Below are 21,948 nucleotides of genomic sequence, written 5' to 3' on the forward strand. Positions count from 1 at the left end.
ATTCTATGGAAGAAGTAAATCCAGGACAGAGAATCATGTAGGAGATCTTAGAGATCATCTATCCAACTATGTACAGGGTGTTACTATGTGCTATGCAAAAGGAAAGAGTTCAAGAGTCCCCCAGCATGTGAAATAATGTGCCAACTGAGATTATCTAGGTATGTTTTTACTATTAGTCTTCTAACACTTAATATGCTGATAAGGCACACTGTGCGTACCTCAGAATGGGGAGGTGGTTCACTGTGATTCCCTGAGTTGCTTAGGTGCAGGACTCTTCCTTCTTATCCCCACACAAATCACTTCACAGAACTACTGTATCATGGAACAGTTTTTTGAAAATGCTGACATTATCCACCTCTCCCATTTCACAGGAAAGCAAACAAAAGCCAAGGGGAACAAGAATCCAAGTTTTCCAATTCCTTACACAGTGCTCTTTACACCAGACCTTACTGTCTTTATCTATGATAAATTATTTATTGTCTTGGGAAGTTTTAATACATCCTTATAATTATCTGAAGAACATGACTTGGGTAATTGGAACAATAAATTTCTAAACAAAGCTAACAGATGATGAAATGGTCAAGTAAGTCATTCATAAATTAATGACAAACATTAAATGAACATTGTATTTAATCATTTCATGTTCCTTCAGCTTTACTTTTGTAAGAGAAACACTTCACAGTTCATTTAACCTAAAGGACCTCAAAAATTTCCCATAAAATAATCCAATTCATTATTTTGTTATCTTGGGACTTTAATTCTTAACCAATCCTAGTGTAGGGAAAACAGAAAGTAAATTTGATCAGAGGGTAACAGCAAACACGGTGGGGGCAAACATATCTGGATATAAATTCTACCTAGGGCATTTACTGCGTGTGTGAACTTGTATTAGTTAATTACTCACTCTAATCCTCCATTTCTTCACCCATCAACTGAATTATTAGTACACCTTTACAGAGTTGTTGTAAGGATTAAATTAGATAATACATGAATAGCATTTAGCATCCCGCATGACACACAGTAATTAATGATACCTATTATTAATGCAAAGTCTAAATTACTAAATTGCTCACCTTCTGCCTGTTAGCAAAAAATACACATGGTGTGAGTATGTGGGCAAATTTATATTACTAACTTTGACAAACACAGTTATGTAATTAACAGCTAAAGAACTGTGTGCATATGTTCACCAAAACAGAGCTGTAAGAATGTTAAGAGAAGCACTATTATAGTAGCTAAGAATCTGAAACAATCCAAATCCCCATCCGCTGTGTAATGGAAAAATGATGGTATAGTCACACAATGGAATACTATTCAGGAATGAGAATGAATACTCTGTCATCACATGTATCAGCGTAGACAAAGCCCACAAACCTAATGATGAACAAAAGAAGCCAGACATAAAAGAGAACACATGCTTTGGTTACATTTATATAAAGTTTAAAACCAAAATTAATCTATGCCGTTAGAAGTAAGGATACTGATAACTCTGGGAGAGACACAGAGGGACTGGAAATGTGGATGGGGAGGGTGGTTCTTTTGCGATGCTAGTCATATTCTGCTTCTTGATCTGGTTGATCTGGGTGTGAGTTACAAAGATGCTATCAGTCTATAAAGACTGAACGATACAGAAGCCATAGTATGTATCCTTTGTATGTATCGTATACTTCAATAGAAATTTTTAAAAAGAAGAGCAAGTAATTTAAATGTAGGAAAAGCAGCAGGGTCCAGCTTATTTCAAGTCTGGAGCAGAGGAATGAACCTACTGATTTTCTGACTGCACTTGCCATCATTAAAGTGGATGAATCTCTTCTCTCTTAAGGCTATGAGCTCCTTCATAGCTAAAATATTTACAAGCATGATCATGGCCTGGAGATAGAGATGAGATTCAGTAAAACAGCACTGGCTTGAGTTAAATTACTGAGAATACTGGGAAGAAAATTTCGTACACAAGTAAAGAGGATTCTTGCTGATTACGAAGCATGAAGTTAAGGCCTTCTGGGCTCTACCGCAAAAGGAAAGTTAAAATTACATATTGCAGCTTAGGTTTACCCATTTTTATTATACAAAGTATATTCTATAAAATTAGAATTTTCCATATCTCCTTGCTATGTAAATTATGTGGTCCATTTCATACTGAATTATTAATTACCACTAGAATTCTAACAATGCAATATAATAGGATAAAAATACACTTTTCTCTATTTTCTTTGGTTTCTGTTAATGAAATAATTTAACTTCAAGTGGCCCCCATGGTATTGTATGTTTATAGAGGCTCTAACGACAATCTACTATTGTTGGCACAACAATCTTGGATTTGTGAATTAATTCTAGGTAACATAACACATTTTTTTTAGCAGTCTTCATTTATGGTAGAGAAGTGGGACCAAGAAGATGGTAATTCAGTTAACTAAATATTGCAAGCAAAATCAGTTTTACTAACATAGTATATATACTCAACTATACACACACACACACACACACATATATATATATATATATACCCAACCAATTTAGAGTCCTCAAAATAAAAATCATATCCAAAGGAAATCATTACATGTGCAACACATTTTAGTGTCAGCGTGTTTCCTTCATTGACATGAAGAACAAATTCTCCCCTTTCTGGAGAACTGAAACCCGGCAGCCATGTTACTTCACATTCCAATGAAGAGTATGGTTCAACCGTGCCTACGGAGAATTTAGAAAATACAGACATTGACCACATTTTAATTATATTCATTTTAATATCCAAAATAAGAGGTGGCATAAAAATATAATTACATTATCTAACAAATTATTTAAACTCAAAATATACAGAAATGCTGCATGAGAGATTATCAAATGAGTATAGACCTATAGAGTTTGATTAAAATCTAAAATGCATACCTTATTTTCCAATTTTATTAGGCAGATCAAAATATTTGACAAAAAGAACGCCAGTATTTAGCAAAATGTCCCCTTCATATGCTTCCCAACACTAACAGTTATTAACATCAGACACTCATTTGGTTTTCAGAGGAAGGAATTACAATTACCATAGGCTTTATTGTTTTTAAATTTGTTCACATCCCTAGAGATATCACCTCTGATGTAGCTATTAGTAATTAACACATTTCTATAATTCAAATGTATTGAGAACCCAGGAGGTATCAGGCACATTTGGTATGAGCTGCTTCATCTGTTTAAATTCATCATTTCCTTTGGAGTAAGAAAATAATACTTGATGGAAAGAATGACTTAGAAGTTCTATTCATCTTAGGCCATGAGAAGTCCACAGATCGGTACTCCAGGGCTGCCTTAGCAGGCTGATGATGCCTTCACAGAGCAATGATCCCTCTAGCTTCCTATACTACTGTTCTTTACTATGTGGCTTTCCTCCATGTAGAAAGGTGTCATAGTGTCGTGGTTAAAAAAGCACAAATTCTAGGGTCAGAACCCCTGGTACAACTTCAGCTCTGCCATTTACTACCTGAGACCTTGGACAATTTACTTAACATATGTCACACAGGCTTAGACATTAACGGGGATAACAGTTCTATGTAACTCAGAGAATTGTAGTAGGGATTAAAGAAGCTAATACATGAAGAAGTACTTCAAACAGTGCCTGGTACGAAGGAAGATGGAGCTAAAAGAAACTTCTGTCCATACCTCATTAGCAAGAAAAGCTGGGCAAAAGAGATTTCTAGATATGAACGTTGCTCCCCCAACAAAATGAGGGTCCTCTTGGAAAGGGGAATGGATATCAGATATGGGCTTAGCAATATCTATTACAATAGGATATGGATATGAACAAATAATTATAGATGACATAACAAATACACAGTGGGAGCAGGTGGGGGGAGCCTAAATTAGCCCAAGAAAGTGGAGGAAACTTCATTATAAGAAGATGGCATTTGAATTGCGAAAAATGAGCAGAAGCTGCAGGAGGACAAAGCCTGGGGGAATATAAAAGTCAAGTGACCACGCTGGAAGAGAGTGGTATGTCAAAAAGGCTGATTGGAAGTAACTTTGACAAAGTAGGTCCTGACGCGATCTATAAAGATTGGCAGGTACTATACATGGCCAAGGGTGTCTTACTGGAAGACAGTGAGAGTGAACTGCTTGAAGCCAAGTGTGAGGATTGGGCAGACTCGAGAGTTCAGTAAGATTAAAGACAACATGGATAAAAACACAAGCACAAACATGAACAGTACCTAATGAAAAAGTCAAATTAGAAGCCCAATTCTATCTTAGGAAACATCAATCCCACTCTTACACTCGCTCCCCTACAATATCCACGACCCAAACCCAAATCCAAAATACATCACACTTCAGAGAAGAAAGCACAATCACAACATAAAATTTAATTTAGAACTATTCACTTTAGTTTACAAAGATATAGACAGTGACAGGATTAAATGTATTATTCAGGATGTAAAACCAATATAGCAAGAGGGATATAAGAAAAATAACGTAAGAAAAAGTTATTTTCTGTTTTAACAAAGAGGCAAAAAATTTAATTATTACATGAACATTCAGAGCAACAAAAGGAAGATGACATAAGAAAAACCCATGTATATAATATAAATTATGCACACTTTCTTCAATGCTGTATGAAATAGATTTGAGTACTTTATTTTTTGTGTTCTAAAAAAATTCAAAAGTACTTAAAGCCTAATGGTATTACTCAAAAACATTGTATTTGGAATTAAATGTCTTTGTGTTTTGTGCTTTGATTAAAAAATGTAGCAGATGTTATGAACCACCAAAGAAATTGAAACACTAAAATCATCCCTGTAAAAATAAGAATTCTCACAATTGTGAGGAGCATAACCAGTGTTCTAGTTCATAATATTATAACTCCACTTCTCTTTTGTCAAGTCAAACATCATCACTACATTTCCAAGGCAGGCAAAAGGGGAAAGTCCTACCCATTCAGCCCTGGTTAGGATGGAGAAATACAAGGAAAAGAGCCAAGCACTGTACTTTCCAGACATGCTCGATGCTTTATCATGTGCTTAATCAAACCTATAAAGAATACAGATAATAGGGCGCCTGGGTGGCTCAGTTGGTTAAGAATACAGATAATATAACTACCACAATGTGATGACTGTTCAGAACAACTAGAGAAGGTTTATCCATAATCTCTGAAATGTGCAGAAATATTTTCTCTCTCTTCTCTGATTATTCACTCAGTTTTTCTCTAGTACCGAGCCAGGACTCAGCCTTACCAGTATTAATAACAAAAAAAAGAGCCTGGTCAAATGAATCTGCCAGATATTGATGGAAGTATAACTTGGATGCTTAATAAATGATAATCTGGGATTTGTTAAATCAATACATGTTAATAAAAAGATTAAATATGGCTATATCAATGACTTCCCACCCTAATGAAGGTACAGTACTACTTTACCACCGTATAGATGCACAAATATATCCATACTAAAATTAAGTGAATTTAAGTTAATACTGAAGCTGGTTTGTAACACTCCCTGTTACAAACACCGGTAGACACATAAAAATCATGATTTGGAAATGACCAATACTCACAAGAATATACACCTATGGCAAGATTTCTACAAACCAGTACTTCTCTGTGATCTGAAATATAGTCTATTTAGATCCAAACAGAATTAGTGAATTTTCATAACCAAATAGCTATCTATTTCTTTGAAAACTACTCTTTGCCAGTCTTTATGGAAGGACTTTTCCATACATTTAATCTTTATGAGATATATTAGTCTCTCCATTTTACAAATAAGGGAACTTGTGCTTATAGAGTACTTTCCTCAAGATCACAAACCTAGCAAGAAGCTAAGACTAGTTTTGAAATCAGGTTTATCTAACCCCAGTTTGTTTTACTTCCCATTCATGCAGAAATAGATTTTAGCTGATTATAAACCACCACATGAGTCACTGCCAATACAAAAATCCAGATCCTTCCAGCTAGCTGAAAAGGGATAACATGTACATAAAATGAAGATACTATATAGATCATTCAACTTTTTTTTTTAAGAGAGAGAAGATACTATATAGATCATTCAACTTCCTTTTTTTTTTTTTAAAGAGAGAGAACTTTTTTTTTTCTTTTTTTAAAGCAGGAGCAGGGGGTGGGGGTAGAGTAGGGACAAAGGGAGAGGGAGAAAATGTCACGCAGGCTCCACACTCAGCAAGGAGCCCGATGCGGGCTCAATCTCATGACCCTGAGAGCACGACCCAAGCCGAAATCAAAAGTGAGACACCTAACCCACTGTGCCACCCAGGTGCCTCTTCATCATTCAACTTCTAACTTGCCATCTTATTTCTTTAAACAATAGCTTCTGTCCTCATGAGGTCCTCACAGCACATCACAATGATGTCTGCTGAATTTGACAGGCTACTAGGTTAACACTTTAGCAGTTACCAGGGCTCAGTTTTGTGGCAGGCACATCATGTGGAATTACAGATTCGGGGGAATGGCTAAAGAAGGTTAACAGGACACTTAACAAATATATGGAACCACCAAAAACAGTAAATCGAAGAATATTTTCTATTAATTAAAAAATTACTTGTTTAAATGACAGTTTTAAGTTTTTAATGTTATTAACTGGATTTTATTACCTGTATTAAATATTGATTATAAAGAATTGGTGGATGCTTCTAAAATGATTCACAATCTAACAAAATATAAGTCATTCTGAATCATATCTTATCACCGTTATCAAACTAAAACTAAACAAAACAATACTGTGTTCATCAGTATCTGTGAAGATTTATTTTGTCAACTTGGCCATACCTGGCCAAGCTATGGTACCCAGTTGTTTGGTCAGTCTAGATATTGCTGTAAAGGTATTTTTCAGATGTGATGAACATTTAAATCAGTAGACTTTGAGTAAAGATTACCTTCCAAAATGTAAAAGGGTCCCATCCAATAAATTGAAGGGCTATAGAGAAAAAACTGAAGTCCCTTTGGATTCAAGACTGCAACATCAATTCCTTCCTGGGTCTCCACCCCGCCAGCCTACTGGAGTGCCCAAACAACTATATGAACCAATTCCTTAAAATCAATCTCCTCCCTCCCTCTTTCCCTCTCTCCCTTTCCCTCTCTCTCTATATTTCCTATTGCTTCTATTTCTTTGGAGAACCCTAATACAGGATCCATATTTTCAAATCAAATTTACATATTTATGTATGTAAATATAAATGCCCCAATGACCATGTCTGATTTGCTTCAATTTTTAGCACCATTATACATTTCATACTCAATAAATGATTACTGCCTGAGCACATTAATAAATGAGTGTCTAAATCAAACAAATAGAACAAACTATTACCTTTAGCTGGACAGATGGAAAATGCCATTCCTCTTTTTGTGGTTACTGGTTGCCATTCAAATTTGGCAAAATAATTCTGATGATTATACAACCCAACTGTCCCCATAAAACATGTTTTCACGGAGTAGCCTTGTGGTCTCAATACTAGCTCATTAGAAGAGAGCTCAAGCTTTACTGGCATGACAACTGCCATCACTAGGATATGGCCACCAGGTATATTGTTCACTGTAAAGGTGAAAGACCTGTAACACAGCAAAAGCCGTCAAACTTAAATGACAATAGCTATTTGCATGAACAGAATTCAGTTACAAATAAAAATGCATATATTATTGATTAACACCCATGATTAGTAAGCAATACGTCAAAATATTTATGGTAGGCTACCACTGAAATATCAAACTACAAATCCCCAAATTGATGTACATATAGTTTCTATGTTCGAGGACCAAACGTAACATATTCTACAATTACTGAGTCAAAAAAATACATATTCTACAAAGAGGACACTTTGATTCTAGCATATAGAAATTCAAAAATAAATCCTACTTCCAAAATTTTCCAATGGTGGGAGATTCAAATACCATTGAAACATAAGTACTAGCTGTAGGTGGAATCACATATGAAAATTGGTTGGTTTTTTGAAGTTCTTCCAAATTAATATTTAACTGGATCAAAATATGCATAGGTAGCATATTAATAACATGCAGTAGACGAGTATTGGTGGAGTTCACACAAACATCACCAAAGTTAAGGACAGAGGGCCCTGAAAAAATGAAAAATGATTAAGTTTAGTGTTGGCAAACGTATTCAGTAATTTTAAGTTTCCATACTATATTTTCACCAATTAATTTATAAAAAATGGTACTCAGAAAAATATTTCTTTTAATATCAGAAGTTATTAACTAAGACTTTTATCAAAATGCCCATAATTTGGTGTTTGGAGATTAGTGGCTAAAATTTAATATAAATATATCCTAATTATATGGCAAATGATATTGAAAAATTATTAGTACTCATAACTCATCTTAGTACACTAATTTGCATACTGCAACACCTTCTCCACTTCCATCAGTACATTTATGTTCATTTACCCAGAACTTACAGAAATTGGTAATTTTCCCAATTGCTCAGTACTTAAGTTTTCCCTTTTATTTTTTTTTAAGATTTATTTATTTACTTTAGAGAGAGCATGAGTGAGGGGAGTTTTAAGTTTTCCCTTTTAAATGACAAAAGTTTTTATATAATACAATTTTAATAATTATAGGTCTTCTACATCTTTTAACAGCTTGATTTAATAGTAACTGATATACAATAAGCTGCACATGTTTAAAGTGTAGAACTTCCTAAGTGTTGACATACATATACACCTATGAAACCACCACCACAAGGAAAAGAGTGAACATCCATCACTCCAAAGTTCTCTTGTGCCCCTTTATATTCTCTCCTTCCCATCATCCTCAGTACTCCCCCTTCCCAGACCCCCACTCATATGCTTTATGTCACAGTAGATCAGTTCACATGTTCTAGAGTTTTTTAAGAGTGGAATAATGTAACATGTGCAGTTTGGCTCTAATTTCTTTCACTCTACAAATTCCCTGGAGATTCATTCAGGTTGTTTTAGGTGTCAGTAGTCCATTCTTTTGTATTACAAAGTGGTAGTCCATTACAGGTGAATCTTTCTTCACTTGTTAAATGAAACTTGGATTGCTTCTAGGTACTGGCTACTACAATTAAAGCTGCTAAAATATTTGTGCACAAATATTGGTTTGAACACATGATTTCATTCCTTTCGGACAAATATCTAGGAGTGGAATGCACGGATCATATGGTAAATGCATGTATAAATGTGTAAGAAATTGCCTAACTGTTTTCAAGTGGTTGTGTAACTTCCCAATTCACTGGCAATGTATAAGAGTCCCAGATCCCTCACATCCTTGGCAACAATTGAAAAGGTGAGTTTCTGGATTGTTCATTTTGTTTTGTTTTGTTTTGTTTAACTTTAGCCATTTTAATAGATTTACAGTAGTATCTCATGGTGGTTTTATTCTGTGTTTCCCTAACAACTAACAACATTGTGCATCTTTCTATGTGTTTATTTCTCATGTGTGTATCTTTGTTGATGAAGTATCTGTTCAAATCCCTTTGCCCATTTTTTAATTGGATCATTTGTTTTCCTAATATTGAGTCTCAAAAGTTTTATACACATTCTGGTTGCAATTTTTTCATGAGATACATAATTTGCAAATATTTTCTATCAGTCTATTCTTGTTTCTCTGTGCTAATGTCTTCCAGCCCCTTACAAAAGAGAAAAGGCAATATATTCAAGAAGTATAGCAGATTTTAGAGTAATACTTTTCTTCCATATTTCAAGAATTTATTTCTAGACAAAATTAAGTAAACACAATCCACTGTACTCCTCTGCTAATTACAAATTAAAATGTTGACAAAAATCTATGAAATAACCATCAGAAACTTCAGAAAAGTCATGAGGAAATGGACTGTCTAGGAATTTTAGGAATAGAGAGATAAACCTGTAGTGAGTTTTCCTGCGTTATTACCATGGCCTGGGCATTAGAGTAGCCTGCAGCCCATTCTCTCTACCCAAAGAACTGGGAAGAGGGTGGCCCTATTGGGCCAAACCCTTTTAACTATACCTGCCCTATTCCAGGCAAACATCATGAAAGAAGTTGATCCCCTCAACATTAGGTTCTAAGAAGACTGGAGTAGAGCCCTGTCAACGATCCCTACCCTGCAGTAAGACGAAGAGAGACATCATTCCTTCCCTTCTCCACTAAAGAGGAAGTCCCTGTGGAGTTGCTGGGGTTGAGCCCTGTCAACCATATCTGCCCTGCATGAAGGCTGACAGAGGCAGTGCCTCTCTCCCTCTGGACCATGTGCCTAAGAGACTGTAGGGTAGAGTCCTATTGACTACCAGCACCCTGCACTAAGAGGAACAGCAGTAACATCCCTCCCCTCCACTTGGCACTACAGTATATGAAATAAAGGCCTGCAGACCAAGGCTGCCCTGTATTAGACAAATGTCAGCAAACAGATGCTGCCCCTACCTCCCTACTATCACAGTGGCCACTCCTCACTAAACAAAAGCAGGCAAATAACTGACACCCCTCCCCCCCCACCTAAAAAGTAAGGGTAGGGACAAAGAGAGGTGGGAGTTAGCCAAGGACCTATTTTTAAATATGTGAATGAAGCTGTGGTCATATTTTGAACAGCCCATGTGTGAAATCTATCAGAACCAACACAGCAAATGGATTAAGAACAGAACTACAGGGGCGCCTGGGTAGCTCAGTTGGTTAAGCGACTGCCTTCAGCTCAGGTCATGATCTCAGGGTCCTGGGATCGAGCCCCACATCGGGCTTCCTGCTCGGCGGGAAGCCTGCTTCTCCCTTTCCCACTCCCCCTGCTTGTGTGCTCAATCTCTCTGTCAAATAAATAAATAAAATCTTTAAAAAAAAAAAAGAACAGAACTACAATGTGAAATAACGCCTGGGTTTCATATAGTCTTCTGGGGAGCATACAAAAAGGGAAAACCAGCACAGTACCACAAACGCTTTCAAAATTAAATTGATATTTGTTACCCAGCACACAAATGTGGACTACAATGTATGTTCCAGAGCTAAATGGATCATCTGCATCTGAAAATAGATTATTTAAATAGTAAACAAAGTCTCATAATATAGTACTCAAAATGACCAAGGTATAAACCAAAATTACTCATCATACCAAGACTGAGATGACAGAGATGATCAAATTGCTTGACAAAAGTTTTAAAGAAGCTATTATAAAAATGACCAAATAAGCAATGATGAATACTCTTGAAATAAGCAGAAAAACAGTTTCAGCAAAGAAAGAGAATATCCAAAGAAGAACTAAATAGACACTCTTAGATTAAAAAATACAAGAAGTAAAATAGAAACCTCTTGAGTATGCCCTTTAACAGAATGAGAGGACAGAAGAAAAAGCTGGTGAACCTGAAGAAATATCAACAGAATTTATCCAATCTGACAAACAAAAAGAAAATGGATTGAAAAAAATTAAGAGTCTCAGAGACCCATGGAACAAAAGCAAAAGGTCTAAAAATCATGTAAGTGGAGCCCCAGGATGAGAGAGTAAAGGATGGAGGGGACTGGGAAAATATTTGGGAAAAAATGACAGCTGAAAAATGCCCAAATGTAGTAAAAACAGTAAACGTTCACATTCTAGAAGCTCAGTGAAACCCGAACAGAACAAATCCAAAGAAAGCCATGCCCAGACTTTTGAAAACTTTTTAGTTGAACTTTTGAGATAAACTTTTGAAAGTAAAAACAAAGAATCTTGAATAACATTCCATAGTCGTGATATAACAACATTTGTATCAAATGTAAATGACACAAATGCACCAATTAAAAAACAGAGATTGTCAGAATGGATGAAAAAGTACTATATGCTGCCCACAGGAAACTTACTTCAAATACAATGACATAGGTAAGTCAAAAGTAGAAACAAGTAAAAAGATAAACAATGCAGGGGCGCCTGGGTGGCTCAGATGGTTAAGCATCTGCCTTCGGCTCGGGTCATGATCCCAGGGTCCTGGGATCGAGCCCCACATCTGGCTCCTGACTCGGCGGGGAGCCTGCTTCTCCCTCTGCCTCTCCCCCTGCTCGTGCTCTCTCTCTCTCTCTGTCTCTCTGTATCTCCGTGTCTCGAATGAATAAATAAAATCTTTAAAAAAAATAAAAAAAATAAAAAAAAGATAAACAATGCAAAGGCTAAACAAAAGAAAGCTTTGGTAGCTAGATCAATATCAGACAAACTACATTTCAGAACAAAGAAAATTACCAGGGACAAAGAGGGACATTACATAATGATAAAAGGGACCAAGAAGGCATAACAGTCTTAAATGTGTATGCACCAAACAAGGGAGCTTCAAAATACGTGAAGCAAAACCGACAGAATTAAAAGGAGAAATAATAAAATCTACAATCACAGTTTGGGATGTCAATCACCTTTGTCAATAACTGACAGACTGTCTAGACAAAAAAGCAGTAAGGATTTAGTAGAAATAAATACCATTAACTAATTGGGATATAATTGATGTTTAAAGAACACTCCATGCAACAATAGCAGAATACTTCTTTTCAAGTCACAGGAACCTTCAACAAAAGGGACCACATCCAGGATCACCCTTAACAAATCTTCAAAAATTTAAAAGAACTGAATACATACATGTGTGTACTTTGACCAAATGGAATCAAACTAGAAAACCATAGCAGAAAGAAAACCAAAAAATCTTGGAAATTTAAGTAACACACTTCTAAATAACTGATGAGCCAAAGAGAGTAGTTCAAGAAAATTAGATAACACAGTTGACCCTTGAACAATAGGGGTTTCAACTGCATGGGTCCACTTATATGCGCTTCCACCCCAATAAACATGTATTTTATATTAATCACCAAATAACCAGAAGCAAAGGGAAGGCTGAGGAAAGATGTAGAGAAAGCTGGAACAGCAAGGCTTTTGCCTGATCCAGACACTCCTCACAAAGGAACTGGCTCTGGGGAGGGATTCTCGCCAAAGCAGCAGGGCCCTTCACTAGTGGGAGTTGAACAAGGACCACTGAATGATAACGCACCTTCCACCCCTGGATCAAGGAGTCTGGGAGAACATGGATGTGTGTGTGGAGGGGGGCGGGGCAGGCAGGTCAGAATTGACCCCGGGAGAAGCCCAAAGTGGACAACGGAGAGGGGCACTCTGTATATGGTGCTGAAAGTGCTTCCAGGTGGGGAGTTCATACTGTCAGGTAACTGGCCGCTCAACACTTGCCAGCATTTTCTGAAAGCAGAAACTGTGTTAGAACCCCATAAGAGGGGTCAGATAGAGCAAGTAACCTAGAGAAGTGGATAAAGGTGATTGGCCTCTCCTGGTTCTCTGCACTCCCCCAGACTCCACTTGGAAGGAGGCTTCCCACATTCCTGGGTAGAGGAACAAGAAGCAGGTGTCACTCCAGGATCCAGCTTTGTGAACTTCGGGTGGGGACAAGGAGATGTGGGGTGCCTCATTCTACTACTCTACTGTACAGTAAATGTATTTTCTTATGATTTTCTTTTTTTAAAGATTTTATTTATTTATTTGAGAGAAAGAGCATGCATGAGCTGTGGGGAGTTGCAGAGGGAGAGGGAGAAGCAGGCTCCCCGCTAAGCAGGGAGCTCCACATGGAGCTCCATCCCAGGACCCTGGGATCATGACCTGAGCCGAAGGCAGACACTTAACTGACTGAGCCACCCAGGGGCCCCATGATTTTCTTAGTAACATTTTCTTTTCTCTAGTTTATTTAAGAATACAGTATATAGCACATATAACATACAAACTATGTGTTAATCAATTGTTTATCTTATCAGTAAGGCTTCCAATCAATAGTAGGTAGTTAACTTCTGGGGGAGTCAAAAGTTATACACAGATTTTCAACCACATGGTATGTGTGTGGGGGGTGTTGGCATCACTAACCACGTTGTTCAGGGGTCAACTGTATATTGAGATAAAAGACAATGAAAATATTTAAGAATATGTAAGATATAGCTAAAGTACTGTTTAGTGAGAAATGCATAGCACTACATGATTATATTAGAAAAAAAAAGGGTAGGGGCACCTGGGTGGCTCAGTCAGTTAAGCGTCTGCCTTTGGCTCAGGTCATGATCCCAGGGTCCTGGGATGGAGCCCTGCATCAGGTTCCCTGCTCAGTGGGGAGCCTGCTTCTCCCTCTTTCCCACTCATGCTCTTTCTCACTATCTCTGTCACTGTCTCAAATAAATAAATAAAATCTTTAAAAGGAAAAAAAAGAAGGGTATAAATCAATAATTTAAGCTTCTACCTCAAGGAATTAGAAAAAAAAAAGAGCAATCCAAATAAAAATCCAAAGTAAATAGAAGGAAATGACAAATATAAGATAAGAAGCCATTAAAATTAAAAACAGAAAAACTATAGAGAAAATCAATGAAACCAAACGCTCGTTCTTTGAAATGACCAATAAAGTTGATAAACCTCCACTGAGACTGAGAAAGCAAAATAACAAGAAAAACATAAATTCTCAATATTAAGAAGAGAGGCTATATCACTACAGATGTTTCTAACCTAGACAATAAAGGGATAATTTGGGAATGCTACGAACAATTCTATGCACATAAATGGGATATCTTTATGGAGGGGATCAATTCCAGAAAAACCGCAAACTACCAAAACTCTCCTAAAATGGCATAGATTATTTGAATGGTCCTACAACTATTAAAGAAATTGAATTTGTAATAAAACATCCTCTGAAAATGAACTCTCCTTTCCCATATGGTTACTGTGAAGAACTCTTAACATTTGAAAAACAATTCAACATAATCTCTTTCAGAATATAGTAAAGGAATGAACATTTTCTAAGTCTCTGAACTCAGTTTATGAGGCCAACATTACTCTAAATGCCAAAACAAAAATAGTAAAAACAAACTTTAAAAAAGCAAAAATGCAGACTAATATGTTTTATGAAAACAGATACAGAATTCTAGATTCTGATTTAACAATACTGTGAAGTAGACATAAAGGAAGTTGGGGAAGAAGCTGAGACAAATACTGTAGAGAAAAATACAGGTTGTGAAAGAGGAATAGAAAGAGAAATTGAGAAAGTGTGTGTAGAGGGGTTCCTGGGTGGCTCAGTAGGTCAAGTGTCTGACTCTTGGTTTCAATCCAGGTCATGATCTCAGGGTCGTGAGATCAAGCCCCCAGTCGGGCTCCATGCTCAGTGCGGAGTTGGCTTGAGATTCTCTCTCTTCTTCACCCTCTGCCCCTCCCCCCTGCCCAAGCTCTCTAAATTAATTAATTAACTATTTTAATTTAAAAAGTGTGGCTAGAGAAACCTAATTTCAAATCCGCTCCTTTCCACTAAATACTGAGCAATTTGATTAAGGTTTATCACCTCTTTGGGCTTCACTTTACTCATCTCTAAAATGGAAGTAAAAGCAATTACCTTATAAGTTGCTTACATCATTTGAAGGATTAAATAAGATCATGTTTATACATTGTTCAATACAATGTCGGGCTTATATATCAATAAGTGGTAACTTAAAACCAAAGTGACTCGACATTTGCTGATGAAGTAAACAATACTCTCTGCACAACATCCAATGTAACCCAGACTCTGTAACAGTTTTTTCTTTTTTTTTAAGATTTTATTTATTTGAGAGAGAGAGAGATCACACATGCCCAAGCATGAGAGCACAAGGAAGGGGAGAGCAGAGGCAGAGAGAGAAGCAGACTCCCCACTGAGCAGGGAGCCTGATGTAGGACTTGATCCCAGAACCCAGAGATCATAACCCAAGCCAAAGGCAGCTGCCCAACCAATTGAGCCACCCAGGCGCCCCTCTACAACAGTTTTCACTAACGGATTCAATTAATCTCTAAATCCTCTACTGTGTCTGTTGACAATCACTTTTTTTTTTTTTTGAGAGAGAGAGAAAGAGAGAGAGAGGAAGCGGGAGAAAGACAGAGAGAGAGGGAGAGAGAGAATCTGAAGCACGCTCCAAGCCCAGCGTTGGAGCCCGACGTGGTGCTCGATCTCACGACCCTGAGATCATAACCTGAGCCGAAATCAAGAGTCAGATGCTGAACGGACTGAGCCACCCAGGGGTCCCCACTTCACTTTTCTAAAATATAAATACAGAGCAAAATTTTCTGAAATTGTAATCTCCATTGATCGTGCCCGTCCCTGTTCTGTGCAGAGGCTCAAAAAACACCTTCAAGGTATAAAAATGAGGGTGATACAAAATTCCCACCATTGCAATTGCTGACCTTATAAACCCACACAGGGACCCCATCCCCAGAGAAAGGGTCATTATTAAAATACTCAGGACACCAGGTGAAGAAGGGAGAGAAGCTGGTGGAGGAGTTGTAGAAGAGACACTGGACATTGCCTTCTAACTTTGCTCCTTTTGAATTTATATAGATTTGCTTATCTGATTAATAAGTCACCAATTTGGAAGACACAAAGCATGTAACACCCAATGATGAAAATAAGTCCCTGGGACTATAAAGCCCAGTACCTATCACATGCCTGGCACAAAAGAGAGGCACAGTAAATGACATTTAACCTGAAACGAACTGCATCCACAACTCCAGACAGCCAATGAACTAATGAGTTCCCAGTCTGCCATGCCCAAGGGCCTCACTGTCACTGTGTGCAGGGAGGTTTAGCTCCAGTGCTCTTACAGCACAGAGTCCTATTTCCCATTCAGAACCTCAGTGAATGGTGGGAGATTCCAAATCTTTTTGCCAGTCCATGTCACCCGCTTTCCCCAGAAGCCAGATCCTGTTTTGGGCATTTCCCACAGTCCTCACTGATCTGAGACTTGGCCACTGACTAGCCAGAGCAAGCCATCACCACCCAGATATTTAAGCACTTCCCACTGTGTTGCCTCTGACCTTGCACCTTTAGTCTGGATAACAAAAGAACTGGTATTTGGTGTTTTGTGCCCTGAGTTCTCCCTAGAGGGAGAATCAGCACATCCATACCAATTAATCATCTTCTGCCCACATCTTCCTCAAGGCCACCCTAATCCTTCCTAGAATGAAATACAAACTTCCTCTGCAGACTAGTATAGACTACTATTTCTTTAACCATAATCATCTTTTAATTGTGAAAATGACCTAGGGAGGGATACTGTTTAACACCTCTGCAAGGGAACTGTCACTTGTTTCTTTTTTTTTTTTTTAAGATTTTATTTATTTATTTGAGAGAGAGAGCGAGCAAGAGACAACGAGCAGGGAAGGAGGAGAGGGAGAAGCAGACTCCCAGCTGAGCAGGGGGCCCAATGCGGGACTCAATCTCAAACTCCAGGATCATGACCCAAGCCGAAGGCAGACACTTAACTGACAGCCGCCCAGGCGCCCCTGTCACTTGTTTCTTAACTCATGCCTAGGGATGTTGTCAAAATAATTATCTCAATGGCGAACATTCAGAGAACGTCAACATCATGACCTGAGGTTTCAATACTGATTGGGGCAAGCAAGAGATCCGGAAGCAAGACAAAGTGGGTCTTAATAAAATCTGATTTATATCCATAATAACCAAAAGCAATCTTGAAAAAGGAGCAAATTTGGAGGATTTAAACTTAACCGATTTCAAAACTTACTCTAAAGGCACAGTATCAAAGACAGTGTAGAACTGTCATAAGGATAGACATACAGATCAACAGAACAGAACTGAGACTCCAGAAATAAAGCCTGATATATATGGTTGATTGATTTTCAACAAGGGTGCTAAGGCAATTAATTCAATGAGGAATTATAGTATTTTCAACAAATGATGCTACATTTGAACAGCCACATACAACAATATGAATTTAGACTCTTAACTCACAACATACATAAAAATTAACCCAAATGGAATTGTAGTACTAAATGTAAGATTAAAAATTATAAACATTTTAGAAGAAAACAAAAGAAAATATTTGTGACACTGAGTTAGCTACAGATTTCTTGGGTATGAAATCAAAAGCATGAGCTATAAAAGAAAAAAATTATAATAAAATTTTTTAAAAAATGATAAATTCAATTTCACTTAAAGTAAAAACTTCTGTGCTTTAAACAACACTATTTAAAAACTAAAAAACAAAAACAAGCCACAGACGTTGGAAATCATATATCTGATAAGGGACTTGTATCCAGAATATATAAACAATACTTACAACTCTGCAATAAGAAGGCAAATGTTCAAATTAAAAATTGGGCTAAGAATTTGAAAGACACTCCTCCAAAGGAGATATACATCTATGTCAATTTAATGCATGAAAATATATTCTACATCTTAGGCACAAGGAAAATGCAAATCAAAACCACAGAGAGAACATTTCACACCACCAGGACGGCTATAATCGGGAAAGACAGAAAATAACATCTGCTGGTGAGAATGTGGAGTAATCATAACCCTCGTGCACTGTTGGTGGGACTGTAACTTGGTGCACTTTGGAAAGTTTTTGGCAGTTTCTTGAAATGTTGGACAGTAATTTACCATACAACTCAGCAATTCCACTCCTAGGAATCTAACCAAAAGAAATGAAAACATATGTTCACTCAAAGAATTATATGCGGACATTTATAGCAACATTATTCACAATAGCCTCAAACTGAAAACAGCTCGTATCCATCAACTGGTAAATGGATAAACAAAATGTGGTACTCCCATAAAATGAAACGCTATTTAGACATAAAAAGGAAGAAAATATTTATACCTATTTATACCTATTGGATGAACCTCAAAATCATTATGCTAAGTAAAAGCTGCAATATATGAAAGACTACATATTGTACGATTCCTTTAATATGAAATGTTCAGAAGAGGCAAATCCACAGTGAGAGAAAATTGATTAACGGTTGCCTGGGGCTAGGGGTGGGATTTGGGAGTAAGTACATATGGTCCTGAGGGTGATGGCAACATTCTAAAATTGAATTATGATGATGGTTGCATAATCCCATAAACTTACTAAAATTCACTGACTTGCATACTTTAAACAGGTCAGTTTTATGGAATATAAATTATGCTCCAATAAATCTGTTAAAAACAAAGGCTTTAATAGCTTTTTATAGATTCTTACCAACAATTACTTGATGAATTTGCTTTGGTGTCAAAATTAAGCTGCACTCATGTTTTTCATGGGGCGTGGATGGGTCCGATTTGAGTCCTTTGAGAACCTGTGGGAAAATGTTACTCCAAGATTAATTTTCAATATTAGCAAAAGATATTTTAAGAATTCTCATGACTTAATGGAATGTAAAATATTGCACATGCCTTTCTTCTCAGAGCCTTCGTCTCCTTGGATTCTATATTTCTGGTATTTAGTAACTGGTTAGGTTTGATCAGACACTTTGCTGAATATAATTCCTCTTCTATTTCCGTTTCTGAAAGTGAAGGTGACTTTAGACCTGACGCTGGCTGTAATCCTATGTCAGTATCATTATATGAATCCATGCATTCCCTATTGAAATCACAATAACAACTAATTGAGGCCAAGGGTTTTAGAAAATACACTGGCAAATCCCAACATTCCCCATAGCTCATGCTGCTGCTGACACACTCAGAACCACTTAGGAAGAATGATGCGCTAATCTGCAGAAAATTACCTTCTGCTGAGAAGACCCCATTCTCAAAGACCTCACCAAGGAAGTCAGGCCCACCCCACCACAACCAAGGACAGCTCACAATCAACGGCTGACAGAGAGCACAAAGGAGCCCCTTTAAAAGAAAAAAAAAAAGACAAGCCCCTTTGGCTCAACGCAGGAACATCTACGTGGCATAATTTATGCTTCAAGAGACCCTAGGCATCAGGCTGAGTGTAAGCCTTACCTGAAACACATCATTTCTCAGTTCCCTCCCCTGCCCTATCCTGCTTCCCTCATCTTGTTTCTCCTAAAAGAGCACTGTGTTGGAACCCACCTCAAGAACTGCTTCTGGGGAAACAAAACAATGTAAGACATTCCCGAACCAAAAGGAAAGAAGGAAATAACTGCAGTTAAAGGAGTTCAAGCTTTCATTATTTTCATATATGAAAAGGTCACTTAAATCACTAAAAAGAAACTAAGGAGTAAAGAAAAAAAAAATCTGGCTCTGCAGGCACCACGATCCGTTTCATACTGTTTGAGGAGGTGACCTTTACCTCTCTGCTTGTTTCCGCAGGCGCACACTTCTTAAATGTTTAATGTATCTCGCATAATAATTTTTATGTGCTTGCTTTTCAATTTTTTCAGATTTAGTATATGCGAAATCAGGATCCACATAGTTATACCTTGGAATCTTTGTGAAAATCGTCCTACAAGATAAGCAAGTTTTGTCAATATTTATATATATATATATGCATTGATTCAATCAGTCTTTATTGAATGTCTCCTACGCTAGTGGCTAAGCACAGAATGGTAAGGAAGGCAGGTTCTAGTCCTTTTCCTCATATCCTCTTACATGGCAAGACATTATGACATATAGAATTAGAATAAGATTTAAATTTCTTCCTAACCTAATTAGAGAAAATTCCTAAGGTCACTGCCATACAATGGTGCCTACTCTAAAACTACCCTTCAGGAATTAGTCAAGTAAGCAATTTGGAGAGTTCTAGAGTGGGGCGCCTGGGTGGCTCAGTCGTTAAGTGTCTGCCTTCAGCTCAGGTCATGATCCCAGGATCCTGGGATCGAGCCCCACTTCGGGCTCCCTGCTCAGCGGGAAGCCTGCTTCTCCCTCTCCCACTCTCCCTGCTTGTGTTCCCTCTCTCACTGTGTCTCTCGCTGTTAAAAAATAAATAAAACCTTAAAAAAAAAATGGAGAGTTCTAGAGTTACACATGGGACTAGATCTGAATCTGATTAGTGTTTCCTAAGAGGTAGTTACTTTCAAATGGCTGTGACAAAACTTAGAAATATATGTATATATATATAATCATAAATCCTTTTGTTAAAACACATTACTTTTTTAACATCTCAGAGCTTATGCAAGAACCATCAATGGAAAATTGATAGAGAGAAACCAATCCATAAATGAAGTACATCTACGTTATATCTCATGATCGCTCATCTGAGTTCATGCTCTTCCTTTCACCCACCATATTTTTCCATAAAAACAAAATGTACAATTATTCATATCTTCTCACCTTGGTCTACCTCAATACTCAACAGATTTTATCAATCATTAAGATTCTTACCCTCAATAATTAACTCAAGTATGAATCTATTAGTCATATGGTCAAATGAAATTTAATATTTCTCCCTGTTTTCAACAAGTCCTCAATGGTTACAGTAAGATAACTTTAACTGAATGACAGTCTTTATGAGAGTTAGACAATAAGAGAGAAATAAATGCTTTGCTACTCAAAAACAGTTGTTGAAAAGACCCCCCAAGAACCAAAGCACTCTTGAGAAGAACAAACCTGGAGGTATCACACTTCCAGATTTCAAGATAAACTACAAAGCTATAATAATCAAAAGAGTATGGTACTGGCAAAAACTAGACACATAGATCAATGGAAAAAATAGCCCAGAAATAAACCCATGTTTATACACTCAATCTTCCACAAAGGAAGCAAGAACATATAATGAGGAAAAAACAGTCTCTTCAATAAATGGTGCTGGGAAAACAGGACAGCTACATGCAAAAGAATGAAACTGGACCACTCTCTTACACCATACACAAAAATAAACTCAAAATGGATTAAAGATCTAAATGTGAGGCTTGAAGCCATAAAACTCCTACAAGAAAACATAGGCACTAATCTCTTTGACATCAGCCTTAGCAATATTTTTCAGGTTATGTCTCCCCAGGCAAGGAAAACAAAAGTAAAAATAAACTATTTGATTATATCAAACTAAAAAGCTTTTGTACAGTGAAGGAAACCATCAACAAAATGAAAAAGCAACCTACTGAATGGGAGAAGATATTTGGAAATGATATGTGCAATGAGGGGTTAATATCCAAATTATATAAAGAACTTATAAAACTCAACACCAAAAAAACCCAAATAATCCAATTTAAAAATGGGTAGATGACTGGAATAGACATTATCCCAGAGAAGACAGAGAGATGGCAAACAGACTCATGAAAATGTGTTCAAAATCACTTATAATCAGGGAAATAAAATTCAAAACCA

General features: G+C 37.1%; 1 protein-coding gene across 3 annotated transcripts in view; it reads right to left on the reverse strand.

Moving 5' to 3' along the window:
* Window positions 1–21,948, reverse strand: part of CFAP47 (cilia and flagella associated protein 47) — a 519,587-nt gene that overhangs the window by 437,621 nt on the left and 60,018 nt on the right. For all 3 annotated transcript variants that reach the window (XM_088028500.1, XM_088028501.1, XM_088028499.1), the window contains exons 11-16: window positions 19,976–20,128; window positions 19,111–19,297; window positions 18,917–19,013; window positions 7,839–8,055; window positions 7,293–7,534; window positions 2,558–2,688 (exon numbers count right to left, since the gene is read on the reverse strand). In XM_088028500.1, coding sequence (XP_087884626.1) covers window positions 2,558–2,688; window positions 7,293–7,534; window positions 7,839–8,055; window positions 18,917–19,013; window positions 19,111–19,297; window positions 19,976–20,128 — 1,027 coding nt within the window. The remainder of the gene's footprint in view (window positions 1–2,557; window positions 2,689–7,292; window positions 7,535–7,838; window positions 8,056–18,916; window positions 19,014–19,110; window positions 19,298–19,975; window positions 20,129–21,948) is intronic.

This window comes from Eumetopias jubatus, unplaced genomic scaffold (genome assembly GCF_037043125.1).
Source record: "Eumetopias jubatus isolate StellerSeaLion01/CBP00866 unplaced genomic scaffold, mEumJub1_p1.0 scaffold_11, whole genome shotgun sequence".
Lineage (NCBI taxonomy): Eukaryota > Metazoa > Chordata > Mammalia > Carnivora > Otariidae > Eumetopias > Eumetopias jubatus.